The sequence below is a fragment of the Rhinatrema bivittatum genome, chromosome 1 (genome assembly GCF_901001135.1).
Source record: "Rhinatrema bivittatum chromosome 1, aRhiBiv1.1, whole genome shotgun sequence".
In the NCBI taxonomy this organism is placed as follows: domain Eukaryota; kingdom Metazoa; phylum Chordata; class Amphibia; order Gymnophiona; family Rhinatrematidae; genus Rhinatrema; species Rhinatrema bivittatum.
Genome location: NC_042615.1, coordinates 817,861,334 through 817,876,004, shown reverse-complemented (window position 1 = coordinate 817,876,004; position 14,671 = coordinate 817,861,334). Strand labels below are relative to the sequence as shown.

The window sequence follows — 14,671 nt, the reverse complement described above, 5'->3', positions numbered from 1 at the left end:
CAGCCTCTATATGCAGAGTAAAAATGGAAAAATAGAAGCATTTCCATGCTTTATAAAACATTAAACAATAAAATCAAGAAATATAAAACAATCATAATAGTAAAACCATATTCATAAAAAGAATAAATACTTCAAACCAATTAACGAATGGAATATCCAAAATTTCCTACACACCAATAAAATATTTCAAAACAGCAAACACATCAAACACTAAGCAATAATAAAACCAAATAAGGATAAAAAAAAAATCCTTCTCTCCATACCTAGGAACTTTTTCCTAGGTATGGAGAGAAGGATTTTTTTTTTCCTAGGTATGGAGAGAAGGATTTTTTTTTTATCCTTATTTGGTTTTATTATTGCTTAGTGTTTGATGTGTTTGGATATTCCATTCGTTAATTGGTTTGAAGTATTTATTCTTTTTATGAATATGGTTTTACTATTATGATTGTTTTATATTTCTTGATTTTATTGTTTAATGTTTTATAAAGCATGGAAATGCTTCTATTTTTCCATTTTTACTCTGCATATAGAGGCTGGCTTGTTGTGAGTTCCATACCTAGGAACTTTTTCCTAGGTATGGAGAGAAGGATTTTTTTTTTATCCTTATTTGGTTTTATTATTGCTTAGTGTTTGATGTGTTTGCTGTTTTGAAATATTTTATTGGTGTGTAGGAAATTTTGGATATTCCATTCGTTAATTGGTTTGAAGTATTTATTCTTTTTATGAATATGGTTTTACTATTATGATTGTTTTATATTTCTTGATTTTATTGTTTAATGTTTTATAAAGCATGGAAATGCTTCTATTTTTCCATTTTTACTCTGCATATAGAGGCTGGCTTGTTGTGAGTTCCAGTTCAGATTTTGTCTGCACGTTTCTATTTATTCTGTATGATCTCTTTATTCTGTGTTTGGTCAGGGTCTGCCTGTGTGACTGAGGTGAGGCATTTTGCTGGCATGTCGTTTTTGTGTAAGGATCTATAGCAGCCTGGCTTATTTTGTTTTCCTAATAGGAGGTGATTTGGTATTCTGGGGCCTGGTGTAATATGTGCAGTGTTGCCTTTTCATAGATAAGGTTGCTACTGTTTGAGTGCTGGCAATTAGGGTTGTTTTGGTATGGGAGGTTTACTATATTGTAATGGTAATTCTTTCTCCCTGTACATTCCCAGATCAGTCCAGACTCCTGGGTTTTGCCTCCCTTCCAGCAGATGGAGACAGAAAGTTTCGCAGCCACTTAACCTGGTGTGCCACCTGCATACCCTCAGTATTTCTCTGTCTCCAGCAGATGGAAGAGGTGCAAAACCTGCAGTTCTGTAACAGAATAATTAAAAAAAAGGGTAAAAAATAATAAGCAGAGGATAATTAGGAACAATAAGAAAAGGGAATTCTCCTCCCAGGGGGTTGGCAGGTCCTGGTGGGACCATCCCTCCTAGTTGTAGGGCTGGACGAGAAGGGGTTGGTGGTCCAGTTCCCTCCCTCTGCTGAAGGGAGGTTTTGGCGTTCCACTTAAGTCAGTCAGTGGAGCTTCGAGCTTTCCCAAATCTGGAGGTTGGCCCGCCTCCCGTGAAAGCATTAAGATGTTTGGATGTCAGAAGGGCATTGTTACGGTATCTAGAGATTACTAACGTTTTCAGATTGTCGGATCACCTTGTTTTGCTATGGAGTGGTGCGAAGAAGGGTCAGAAGGCATCAAAGGCCACGATTACGCGTTGGTTGAAGTGGTCTATTGGTTCCGCATACATCTGTCGCGGCCGTCCTATCCCGTAGGGGTTGAGGGCTCATCCTACCCGTTCCTAGGCTGCCTCCTGGGCAGAATGTCAGCTAGTTTTGCCGCAAGAGATTTGCAGGGCGGCTACTTGGAAGTCTTTGCCAGACACTACCGATTGGACGTCCAAGCCCCGGACGTCGGCAGTTTCGGTGAAAGCGTACTTCGAGCGGGGCTCTCGCAGACCCACCCAGTTTAGGGAGTCTGGACTGATCCGGGTACGTACAGGGAAAGGAAAATCAGTTCTTACCTGCTAATTTTCATTCCTGTAGTACCACAGATGAGTCCGAGTCCCACCCAATGGGGGAGAGGAGATTTGGAGACTGCGCTCGATTTATTTATTTATTGTAATGATTCTGAAGAACGGCTCAGGTTTCTGGTTAGTCCTTACAATTAAAGTTCCAAATTTGGATTCAGTTATCTGTTATAAGCTTCCTCTTTCCTCTGCTCGTTGGCGGGTATTATTAAAAGTTTTTTTTCCTGTCTTAGCTTGGGTACTTAGTAATACTGAGGGGATACAGGTGGAGCACCAGGTTAAGTGGCAGTGGCTGCGAAACTTTCTCTGTCGCCATCTGCTGGCAGGGAGGCGAAACCCAGGAGTCTGGACTGATCCGGGGTACTACAGGAATGAAAATTAGCCGGTAAGGAATAATTTTCCTTCATTCATGGCTTTCTGAAGGCCAAGCCCACATCCCGTTAGAAAAAGTCTAATTCCATAGGAGCTCCAAGTGTCATTTTTGCAGAGTTTTTTGGTTGGCACTACATCAGTGCATGAAAATAAAATAAGGACATCGTTAATGATATTTTTGCTTCAGAAGCCTGAACTTTTGAATATTTTTTTTCCTGTTAAATCTGTTATAAAAGCATAATTGTGTGTATGTTTGTGCCTGCAGAGGGTGCGTGTGCAAACCTGTAAGGTTTGGATCATGGGTTCCATGGGGAGAGTGCGTGTCAGTTATTAAAAATATTGATTGCTAGAAGGAGCTGAGCTTTTTTTTTTTGATGGGCCCGGGACAGAGACTGACTAAAATAGGGAGGGGTGGGGAATCAGCACAGTAATTGTTAGCACAGGGCAGCAAAAAAAGCTAGCACCGGCACTGTCGGCGAGAACGTGTCTGATGATCTCAAGGTTCCTGAAGAGTGCAACACGACAGAGATGGGAGCTGAGGTGTCAATGGAGAGGCATCACATGTTAAAAATAAAAAGAGGTGATGATAAATCTGTACAGCTTTCTTAGGGAGCCCTTCTCAGTTCTGGAGGACACATCTCTAAAGCAGAGTAAAGGCAGGCCATTACAGACGTAGAAACCAGACATGTACTCTGGTACAGAATATAGGCAGAGGACAGGAGACCCAAAGAAAGGCGACCAGAATCTGCAGCAAAAGCCCCATGAGATTATGTTTGAGGGACAAGGAGATGTGATAAGAGATATTTGAACAGCTCAAAAGTAAACATTACAAGAAGCATCCTCCAGTGCAAATGAATTTCTGGAACAAGAGGTCCTAATATAAGGCTCAAAGCAAGTAGACCTGAGATTATTAATTGGAAACTTTTCTTCACAGAAGAGGTGGTGGATGCATGAATAACGTCCCAATGGAAGTGCTGAAGGCAAACAGTAACAGAATTCAAGAAAGCCTGGGATAAGCCCAGAGGATCCTTGGCTGTGGGGGAGAGAGGGGTAAAGCCTGGGATAAGCACAGAGGATCCTTAGCTGTTGGGGGGGAGTGAGGGGTAAAGCCTGGGATAAGCACAGAGGATCCTTAGCTGTGGGGGAGTGAGAGGTAAAGCCTGGGATAAGCACAGAGGATCCTTAGCTGTGGGGGAGTGAGGGATAAAGCCTGGGATAAGCACAGAGGATCCTTAGCTGTGGGGGAGTGAGGGGTAAAGCCTGGGATAAGCACAGAGGATCCTTAGCTGTGGGGGAGTGAGGGGTAAAGCCTGGGATAAGCACAGAGGATCCTTAGCTATGTGAGGAGTGAAATTAAAGGCAGCAGTCAGTTAGAGTCTGTGTCTTTGCAGGAAGGAAAAAGAATGAGTAGAGATTGTCTTTTATATACTATCACAGTTTTTTTCTGTATAAACCGTTACCTGTATTCTGAGAGTATTAGGTCTTTGTTGAAGTGCCTTGTCCGCAATGCATCTCCAAGGAGTTTCCTCCATGTTACATGTTGCTGTTTAATCTCGCTTTTTAATTTGTCATTCTGTTCCGCCCATGTCCCCATCCTGGCAGGAGCAGGTGGAGTTAGCATTGCAGACTGCTGCCGCCTGCACTGATCCCCTCTGTCTGCCTGTCTGTCTTTCCCCCCCCCCTGCAGATATTATCTGGGCGCATTACCAGCCGGTGGGCTTCCTCTCGCTCTCCCACAGCGTCTGCCAGGCCCTCTTTGAGGAGCTGCTCCTGCTGCTCCAGCCCCTCTCGCTCCTGCCCTTCGACCTGGACCTCCTCTTCGAGCACCACCTGCTGCAGATGGGCCGGGAGCAGCGGCAGAGGAAGGAGCAGCTGGAGGTGAAGCAGGGCCTGCTGCTCTCCGTGCACTCCACCCTGCAGCTCATGAGGACACGGGAGGGCAGCGGGGACTGGAGCCTCCCCGGGAGGGCCTCCCGCGGCACGGAGGGGGAGAGAGCGGCGGAGGAGCGCGTGAAAGGGGTGGGAGCCGCGGCCGGCGAGAAGGAGGAGGAGGAAGGGAAGAGAGGAAGGGAGAGCGAGGGGGAGGCGAAGAGAGACAGGCAGGCCGGCTGGTGGTACCAGCTCATGCAGAGCTCGCAGGTCTACATCGAGGGGTCGGCTGAGGGGCCCAGGTTCGTCCGCCACGAGAAGAGGAAGAGGAAGCAGGAGGGCACCGCGGCGGCGGCCCGAGCGACAGAGGGCAGGGAAGTGCCTCTCCCCAGGGAAGGCGTGGTGGAGGGGGCCGAGGCCTGCCCCAGCCCTGAAGCGCCGGTAGGGGAGAGGGCGAGAGCGCCGAGCGGGAAGGAGGAATGGAAGGGGAGCGGCCATCGCTCCTGGATGGGGAGCCCGCCCGACTCGCTGCCGAGTGAACTGAAACAGAGCAAGGAGAAGGAGGCCGGGCCGGCAGCCCTCCCCCACGAGGACAGGAAAGCGGCGGCGGCAGGGCCTTCCGAGGCCGGCCAGGCCTGGAAGTGGGGGCATCTCTTCGGTTCCAGAAAACTGCAGGGGGAGGCCCGACTGACAAACAGGTAAGGGACGGAAGGGCCGGGGCAAACTCCCGCCCGTTCCTTCTCTCTGTCTTGCTAAGGTCCATATGGGGGGGGGGGGGGGGGGTCACCGGAGAGAGGTCATGTCAAACTGATCTGCTTGGATAGCTAAGGAATTAAAATCACGGCAGAGCTCAGTATCCCCCACACAGGAGACTCATTAGGCCGAGCAGGCCCAGTTGGTGAACTGGGTTAAAAACTGGCTGCATTGTGGTAGCGTTATCAGTGGAGTGTCTCAAAGATCAATACTGGGCCTGCTGCTATTCCAGGTTTTCCTATAAGAACATAAGAACAGGCCATACTGGGTCAGACCGAGGGCCCATCAAGCCCAGCATCCTGTCTCCAGCAGTGGCCAGTCCAGGCCACAAGAACCTGGCAGGATCCCAGACAGTAAACAGATCCCATGCTGCTCTCACAGAGTGACAAGAAGTGGCCAGTCCCTAAGGAAGTCATTTTCAAAGGAGTCGTGTGCGTAAATGAAATATACTATCGCAGCAATTTTCAAAAGCCATTTACTCGCGTAAGGTGCACTTGCACGAGTAAATCCTATGGACAATTCAGTGGCACATATTGAAGCAATTTTCAGAAGCCCACTCATTGTGTAAAGTACATTTACTCTAGTAAAACCCAGTTTTACGCATGTAAATGCTTTTTAAAATCAGGCCCTAAGTCTGCTTGCTTAATAATAGTTTATGGACTTCTTCAGGAACTTGTCCATCCCTTTTTTAAACCCAGCTACACTAACTGCCTTAACCGCATCCTTCAGCAATGAATTCTAGAGCTTAATTGTGCATTGACTGAAAAATAATATTCTCCCATTTGTTTTAAATGTGCTACTGACCAACTTCATGGCATGGCCCCTAGGCTTTACATTTTTTTAAAGAGTAAATAACCAATTTACCTGTTCTGTTCCACTCATGGGTTTATAAGCCTCTGTCATAACCCCGCCTCAGCTGTTTCTTCTCCAAGCTGAACAGCCCTAACCTCTAGCCTTTCCTCATAGGGGAGCTGTTCCATCCCCTTTATCATTTTGGTTGCCCTTCTCTGTACCTTCTTCATCGCAACTATATCTTTATTAAGATGTGGTGACCAGAATTGCACACAGTACTCAAGGTGCAGCAACAGTAGCATGGGATAGTTTTTGGGTACTTGCCAGGTTCTTGTGGCCTGGATTGGGCTCTGTTGGTGACAGGATGCTGGGCTTGATGGACCCCTGGTCTAACCCAGTATGGCATGTTCTTCTGATACAGAGGCATTATGACATTTTCCGTTTTATTCGCCATTCCCTTTCTAATAATTCCCAACATTCTGTTTGCTTTTTTGACTGCCGCAGCACACTGAACTGACGATTTCAATGTGTTATCCATTATAATTCCTAGATCTCTTTCTTGGGTTGTAGCTCCTAATATGGAACCTAACATTGTGTAACTACAGCAAGGGTTATTTTTCCCTATATGCAACACCTTGCACTTGTCCACATTAAATTTCATCTGCCATTTGGATGCCCAATTTCCCAGTCTTGCAAGGTCCTCTTGTGATTTTTTTATAATCCACTTGTGATTTAAAAACTCTAAATCATTTTGAATCATCTGCAAATTTGATCACCTTGCTCATGATTCCCTTTTCCAGATCATTTATAAATCTGTCCCAGCACAGGTCCCTGAGGCACTCCACTGTTTATGCTTCTCCAATGGGAAAACCAACCATTTAGTCCTATTCCCAGAGGGAGGCTCATGGGGATGGTTGTTTTTTTTTTTACAGATGTTGCTCAGATCTGCAGCTGGGTGGACACTGTGAAAGGAACAGAAATAATGAGGCAGGATTCAAGGAGACCTGAGGAGTGGAGTGAGACAGGCAAAACTTAATTTACAAAAATGCAGTCATCCACGCGAGGGACAGAAACTAAGGAGAGGTTTGATTGCTGTGAACGGCTTTGATTGTGGTATATCAGGCCAAATAAATAATAGTGATGATGGGAGTGAGGAACTGACAGCCATCAGCAGGAGGGGGATCTTAGGGCAACCGTATTTGATGCTCTCAGGGTTGCCAAAAGTGTTACAAGACAGTGGGGAGAACAGCCGAGGTGCAGAGCGAGAAAGAAAGATGGCGACAGATCAGCGGTGGGACCTCATCTGGAGGGTTTTATTCAGTTCTGGAGTCTGCACCTCCAAAAGGAGTAGACAGAGGCTGCCAAAATGCTGCAGTTCCTGTGCCAAAACCCTGTGAAAAGAAACGTAAGGACGTACGTATATGAGAGAGAAGGTTATGCCAGAGAGACTTCCAGATACCTGAAAGGTATAAAAAATGGTCAAACCACCAATAAGAGAGGGAAAATAGAATACAATTCTATTAATCAAAAAAATTATATACAAATGGGAGACAATATCATCCCCAGATGCTCAAAGGTGTTATCTCCTGTCTCTCGCCCACAATGGGCCGCAGGCAGTCGTCAGCCCTATAGAGCAGATTTTCTTTTAACCATTTACTGTCTCCCATTGTAATTAATTCCTAAACATTTTTAAAATTTATTAATAAAGTGCTAAAGAATTCTTTATTATTAACGCATCTTTCGTAGCAATAAATTGTGCAAAACAGCTAAAGTGCAAAAAAATTCAAAAAATTAATACTTAGCCCAAAGTTAACCACTCAAAAACGTCACTGCTGATTTTCTTACTCCCAACATGGCACATGTTTCAACAGTAAAAACAGCCTTCTTCAGGGGACATCATCACTTGTAATTTTGGGCACATATATTCATCGATCCTAAAGTATACAACATAGTAAAATAAAACAAACAATTTAAAAATTTCACACACACAATCCAAACAACTATCTCATTTCCTTCAAGTTGGTTCAATACTCCTCCTCTATGTCTAACCAAATTCCCAAAAATACTAACATCAAAACAATATCCACTTCTACTGAAAATATTCGTAACACTTACCCGGACAAATTTTTCAGTTTCTTACAAGATCAAAACCATGGCGTCTCAGCGTCTCTGATGTTAACTCACCACTCCCCAGTTACCGAATTTAAATTACCCACACTCATACGACACCGGAAGTCCTATCGCCTCTATCGAACTACAACACTACATTCCCCATAATCCGTCACTGCCTCAATACCAACTATCACCCTTACTTCCTTAACCAATTAAATCCGATATCAAAGCTATACCCAATATACTCCAAAAATATGCTTCTGGAAATCCCCTAAATGTATTAGTCTTACTAGAAAACAGACCAATCGATTTCTTTGTTTAAGCATTTTGGAAACAATGTATTAAAATAATAAATCCATTTCTGTTCACGTTGTAGAAGGTACTGATCAAAATCACCTCCTCGATTCGCTGGACAGGATTTTTCAATTACCGCGAATCTCAATTCATCAAAGACATGCACATGAAAAGCAAACTTTTTTTTTAGCGGAAAGGAAATTCTAGAACCATGGTTTCAGGCTCCTGGGGGGGGTAGATTCAGGGGTAACATCAGAAAATATTTCTCCATACAAAGGGTGGTGGATGCATGGAACAGCCTCCCAGAGGAGGTGGCAGAGGCAGAACTAGAGATCAGCTTGGATCCAAGATAGTCCAGCTAGAACGGGAAATAGAGCACGAGGATGGGCCTGGGAATTTGATCTATTACCATAGTCTGGGTTTCTATAATTGTACAGTTACCTTGGCTTCCATAACCTCCCATGTAGCCTTTGTCTTCCAGGGCTGTTAGTGTATTTAATCAAACAGATGGCATAGCGGACCACAGCTGGCAGAGAAGAATAACTGTCTGCAAAGCTGCACGCCATCCAGTTGTTTTCTTCCAAAAATGCAGACCGCACAGTTGTCATGTTCACAGCTTGGCTGCTAGACTAACAAAATCCATTAAATAGAATGTACAGAGTATGTTCACTGTTCTCCAAACAGGAGTTCCATTCAAAAAGTGCACAATATTCACAGTAGGGTCGTCTGTCCTCATCTGCAGTGGGTATGAGACTCCCAGCATCTGAGGCAACTTTTGGAAGACGCTCGCAATCTCTTTTCTCCCGAAGTAATACTACTGCTAAAGCTCTCCGGATTCTCCTCCAGCTCTTCCCCAAACACTTGGTCTCCTCGCCAGCTAACAAGGCTAGTGAAGCTCTCAAAGCTTTCCTCTTTCTTCATAAGAACTTAAGAACATAAGAAATTGCCATGCTGGGTCAGCATCAAGCCCAGCATCCTGTTTCCAACAGAGGCCAAAACCAGGCCACAAGAACCTGGCAATTACCCAAACACTAAGAAGAACCCATGCTACTGATGCAATTAATAGCAGTGGCTATTCCCTAAGTATAATTGATTAATAGCCGTTAATGGACTTCTCCTCCAAGAACTTATCCAAATCTTTTTTGAACCCAGCTACACTAACTGCACTAACCACATCCTCTGCCTACAGCTTGGCTTCCTATTCGTACCCCAGATCAGTCCAGGCAAGTGGGTTTTGCATCCCTGCCAGCAGATGGAGACAGAGAAGGCTTCACTGACACTGTACATAACCCAGTGTGCCACCTGCAGTCCCTCAGTATTTCTCTGTCTCTAGCAGATGGTGGAGGTGTAAACCTGCAGTTAAAAATAAATAAATAGAGGCGTAGAGAGTTAGGAAAAGAGAAGAAAGGAGAAGTGAAGACTGGTGCTCCCAGAGGTGTTAGGTTCCTTCATGGGCCATCTTTCTGGTTGAGCAGGGTGAACGGTGGGGCTTGGCAATCCCTAGCCAGACTCGACCCTTGATTTCCAGGGGGAGGGAAAGCCAGGGGTCCTGGTTCCCTGCTCCCCCTGAGGCCTTCTCACCTGACCGGCCATCTGCACTGGCCAGGAGCACCCAGAAGCAGGAAAGTATCATTTCCCTTTCCCTGTAAGTACCTGGATCAGTCCAGACTGCTGGGTTATGCCTCCCTTCCAGCAGATGGAGACAGAGAAAAACTTGAAGGGCACCCTCTCTTAACCCGGTGTTCCGCCTGCGCCCCTCCATTATTTCTCTGTCTCCAGCAGATGAAGGTGGCAGAACCTGCGGTCCTCTTTTAGCTTAAAAGAAAAAAATTCTAAACTTTAGGGGATTCAGTCATTTAGGCAATCCCTTATTTGCCATTGTTGGATCAAGCAAGTTTTGAAAAAAAAAAAAAAAAGTTAGCAAGGACTTTAAAAAAAAAAAAAAAAGGAACAGAAGAGGATCCTACTGTGCCGTTCCTCCCAGGGGATCGATAGGTCCTAGGAGGACCGTCCCCCCTGGTTGTAGGTTGAGCTAGGGGTTGGGGGCCCAGTAGCTTGTGTACCCCAGGAGATGACAGCCTGACTGGGTGAGTACTGGTGGTCCGGTCCCTCCCCCTTGACCTTAGCCTCAGAGATGCGACATTCCTCTGCAGAGGCCTTTATAAAAAAAAAAAAAAAAAAGGTTTTGCAGGCTGTGAGTGGATGAATTTTTTTTTTTGCCGCAACTTGGTGTTTAGTTTCCCGCTCTCTTCCTCCCAGGTGTCTGAGGCAGTTTTTTTGGATTTCCTAAACATCAGTGTCTAGACCCCGTAGAGTGGGAGCTGTTCGAAGAGGCGATGTCGCTTCTCTCTCACGGTTGGGGTGTCCCACACCCCCTGCTCATCCGCCTCAGAACTAGGGGGGATGGCCCCACCAGGACCTAACAACCCCCTGGGAGACAATCTCCAAGAAACCTTTTTTTTTTTTTAATTTTATTATTCTCAGTCTCAGTCTGCAGGCTTTGCACTTCCACCATCTGCTAGAGACAGAGAAATACTGAGGAACTGCAGGTAGCACCTCGTGTTATGTGGCAGTATCTGCAAAGCTTTCTCTGTCTCCATCTGCTGGAGGGGAGGCAAACCCCACTTGTCTGGACTGATCTGGGGTACTCCAGGAACAAAAATTAGCAGGTAAGAACCAATTTTCCTTTTTTTCTCCAATCACTTCCTCTAACCCTAGGGGATGTTTTGTTTTTTTTTTTTATTAAATTTTTATTGGCAAGAACACTTAAACCAATCCATAATTAACCCCTAGGGGATGTTTTTACTGACTTGTGGACCTCTGCCAGATCATCTTGCCAGCGGCATTCACAGGGTTCAGAGCACCTCCTTCCCAGGCCCAGATTTAGGAACAAGCCACAGAATTATTATTATTATTATTATTTATTTACTTGCTGTACCACAATTTCAGTTGTACCATCAAAGAGGTTCACAGTTTAAAAATGATTTTACTTAAAATACATCATGGCAAAACATAAAATATCTGAGCCTCATGTCCCAAAACTAACCATAAAAATAATGTATATTACCCAAATAAAAAAGATCCAGAAGCACCAACATCCGGGTTAAAAACCTGAGTGAACAGCCTGGCCTTAAGACGTTTATGAAATGTAAAATATTTCTTGGTTTTCACAGAGTAAGGTAAACAGAGACAGCTTGACTGGCGCATGCGAGTCTTGTCCTTCATTTCCAGGGTGGGGATATAGCGCTGTCAAGTGAGCGGGAAAAGGTCTCCTCGGTGTCTCACCTCCGGTATTTTTATTTTTTTTTTATTTTTATCCTCTGAGCGCAGGGCTGAGAGGTGGTGCCGGGAGTTTTCCCTCCTATTCTGCATCTCCTGCTGGCTCGCCTCGCCCAGTCGTTGTCAGCGAGCGGGCCGGGCCAGGCATCAGCCCTTCTGCCAGAACTTTGCAGTCGCGGGGCCCGGAATCCGGCCCCCGGGCATCACCGTCGCATGACGACTCAGACTCCCTGCTCTCCAGGGGCCTTGCGAGTGCTGCTTCTGCAGCGAACTGGGGAGCAGAAGACCTGAGCTGCCCCCTTCACCTTCAGGACGTTTCTCTTTTTTTTTTTTTTTATCTGGAGGTTGTAATTTGAACCTTTCAGTTCTGACCTCCACGTGGACGGTAAACGCCGGAAGGTAGTGGGTGAGCCAGCTGCAGGGCTGCTGACTGGCTGCAGATTTTCAGGACAGGGGACTCCAGTCCTGGTTTTACCTCATTGCATGCTGGGCCTTGTAGTTCTGATTTCCCTATTGCGTGCCTTTAGAAAAACAAAGATTATAAATCCCTGCAGGCAGTGGGGTTGGATCAGCACTGGATCAGCCTGTCCTGAAAAGCAGCTGGCAACCCTAGGCGGGCTTGGTGAGGGAGGGAGGTGAGAAGGCTGATGTCTGTGTTCGCATGAGGCCCAAGACTTTGTGCCTGTGTCCATTTTTATATGAGGCCCAGTGGAGAGAGCTGATACCCGTGTCTTTGTGGGGCCCACAGGAGAGGACGGACGCTTGTGTTTGCTTGGGCCTGAGGAAGAAGGCTGCGCGTGTGCGAGGTCCGCGGGAGAGGGAGAGAGAGAGAGGGATGTCCCGTCCCCCCCCCCCCCGTGTCTGCGTGGGATTCCCTGGAGAATGCTGACGTCTGTCTCTGCTTCCATAGGTTACCCTCCAATTGGCTGAGCCTGGACACCTCCGTCTTGCAGCTGATGGCACAGACGGTGGGCGGAGGGATCCGACGGGACCCTGGCCCTGAGAAAGAGCTCCCAGAAGCTGTACGGTGTCGAGGTGCTCCTCAGTAAGCAGCCCAGCCTTCCCACAGAGGTGTGTGCCCGCCTTCCTCTTGTTTATAGAACAGCCGCATGAATTAGTTGGCCTTCCTCGGCAAATAAACCCTGGATGCTGAGCTCTGCCTGGGCCATGTTTAAAAGCTCAGTGGATATGCAATTGGTTAGCCCAGGGTGGTAAATCTTGGTTCCCCGAGTTTCAGTCAGCACCTTGCTGCCTTTTCGTTGCATTGATTGGTTTGACACCCCCCACCCCCACTGTTAGGGCATGAGCAGCATTCGTTCTCTTTTGCTCTGAGATGTTACCACATGCAAGGTAGAGCAGAGGATGATGGAGTCGGTGACTTAATTATTCTGCTCCTCTGAGTCTCACAGATAGCTCTGACACATTCCCCCCCCCCCCCCCCGCCTCCCATGGAGTGGAACAGTCAGCACGGGTGGGACTGTGGGCTGACCAGCTCCCCTCTGCAGTACAAGGGGTTTGCCTGGCCACTTGAAGGAAATATGTTTCAGAGGTAAGCAGCAATGCACTTGCCTCTCAGAGACGTCATTCTTTCTCCCCCTGCTAGTGTCCTCTGCGTTTTCCCTAATTGGAAGGAGGGTTGTGCTGGCTCAATAACAAACATCCGAGTTTCTCTCATCCAGACAGTTAACTTTCCTTCCCAATCAGTCCTCAGACAAAGATCCTTTAAGTTTGAAATTATTTATTGTACAAGTAGTTTTTAATTACTTACAATTGTTGCTTCCAAACTTATAGCCCCAGGCAAAGATCTTTGTAGCTGGAAATAGGTAGGAGAGGGGAGAACGGAGTTTCTTGGGATTCTAGGTGAGAAGATAAACGGGTTCTGAAGCTGATTTAATCTTTAGAAATAAAGCGATAAGAAGAAATATAAAAAAGCTGGTCATATCACAGAGCTTTATAAGTGCTCCTGGCTTTGAAACCGCATGGTCAAGACTGAAACAGTCCTAGAGAGTTATTACAGAAAAGTCTCCACAAGCTGGGGACAGGGGGGCAAGGTCCAATGGCAGCGAGCTAGGACCCATGTGACACGGGGGGGGGGGGGGCATGAAAGGCAGTCCCTTGAGCCAATAAAGCACTTAAGAAGACTCAAGTTAGATTGAGAGGGCATGCAGACTCTTCCCAAGTGAGAGAAAGCAAGGGGTAGTGTTTTCTCTTAAGGGCAAAGCTCCTTTTAAAGGCAGGACTCCCAGACTTTTTATCATGGGTTACAAAAGGTGTTTCCATATCAAGAGTTCCTGGAAGGGAGGGGCTGCAGTAAACACAGTTGAGCTACAGTATATACAGATACAAACATGTACCCACTGCTGGGGAAGAACAAGGGTAGAGTCCTGTAGCTGGCAGGGATAAAAAAAAGAAGCCTCTTGACTTTGCTTGTCTAACCTCATACCATGTGCCCTTCCTCCGACAGTGAGCGGAAAGCGCTTTGCCATCACATCGCCCAGCAAGTCCAGACAGCTCAGCTTCAGCAGAGGAGACATCCTGCAGGTCACAGCCCAGGTGGACGCCGAGTGGCTGCACTGTGACCTGGGGTCCGAGAGCGGGCTGGCGCCCAGCGAGGGAACCAGGACTCTTTCCCGGGACGAGAGCTCCGATCCTAGTGCGGGGGTGGGGTGGGGGGGGGGAGAGTGCTTCGGCACAGGACATGGACACAGCCACGCTGGCTTTACCCACCGTTCTTCCTGCACCGAGAACATCCAGTAGCCACCTCTAGTTTTGCTTTCCTTTCCCTGCCCGTTGTGCTCTCGGAGGCCGATTTTTTTTTTTTTTTGTGGTCTGCATCCATCAGCGTTGTTGTGTTACTGGTGGGGGGGGGGGGGGGGTCATCGCCGTGCATGGACCCGTCCGCCTTGTTTTCCTCCCAGACGTCACTTCCCATGTTCCATCATGCAGACGTGTAACGCACTTGTACATACAGTAGCTACCTACGTATATACACCTATAGAGAACAGTGTCTGCCTGTGCTACCCCGTTTCTTAACTGCATTAGTGGATTATTAACTTGTCATATTGTACTTTACAAGCCAATAGCTAATGCTGCCCAGGGCCCCCGCGGGTTGCAGGAGTGGGCAAGAAGGCCTGATTCCTGCCCCCCCCTCTCTCTCGCCCCTGCCCCAGCGGGAAACAG

At 46.9% G+C, this 14,671-nt stretch overlaps 1 protein-coding gene across 1 annotated transcript in view; it reads left to right on the top strand.

The window, feature by feature from the left end:
• Nucleotides 1-14,127, top strand: part of RUSC2 (RUN and SH3 domain containing 2) — a 187,725-nt gene extending 173,598 nt beyond the window's left edge. The window contains exons 10-12 of the mRNA XM_029581846.1: nt 4,080-4,959; nt 12,402-12,562; nt 13,956-14,127. Coding sequence (XP_029437706.1) covers nt 4,080-4,959; nt 12,402-12,540 — 1,019 coding nt within the window. The 3' untranslated portion in view covers nt 12,541-12,562; nt 13,956-14,127. The remainder of the gene's footprint in view (nt 1-4,079; nt 4,960-12,401; nt 12,563-13,955) is intronic.
• The last annotated feature ends 544 nt before the right edge of the window (nt 14,128-14,671 follow it).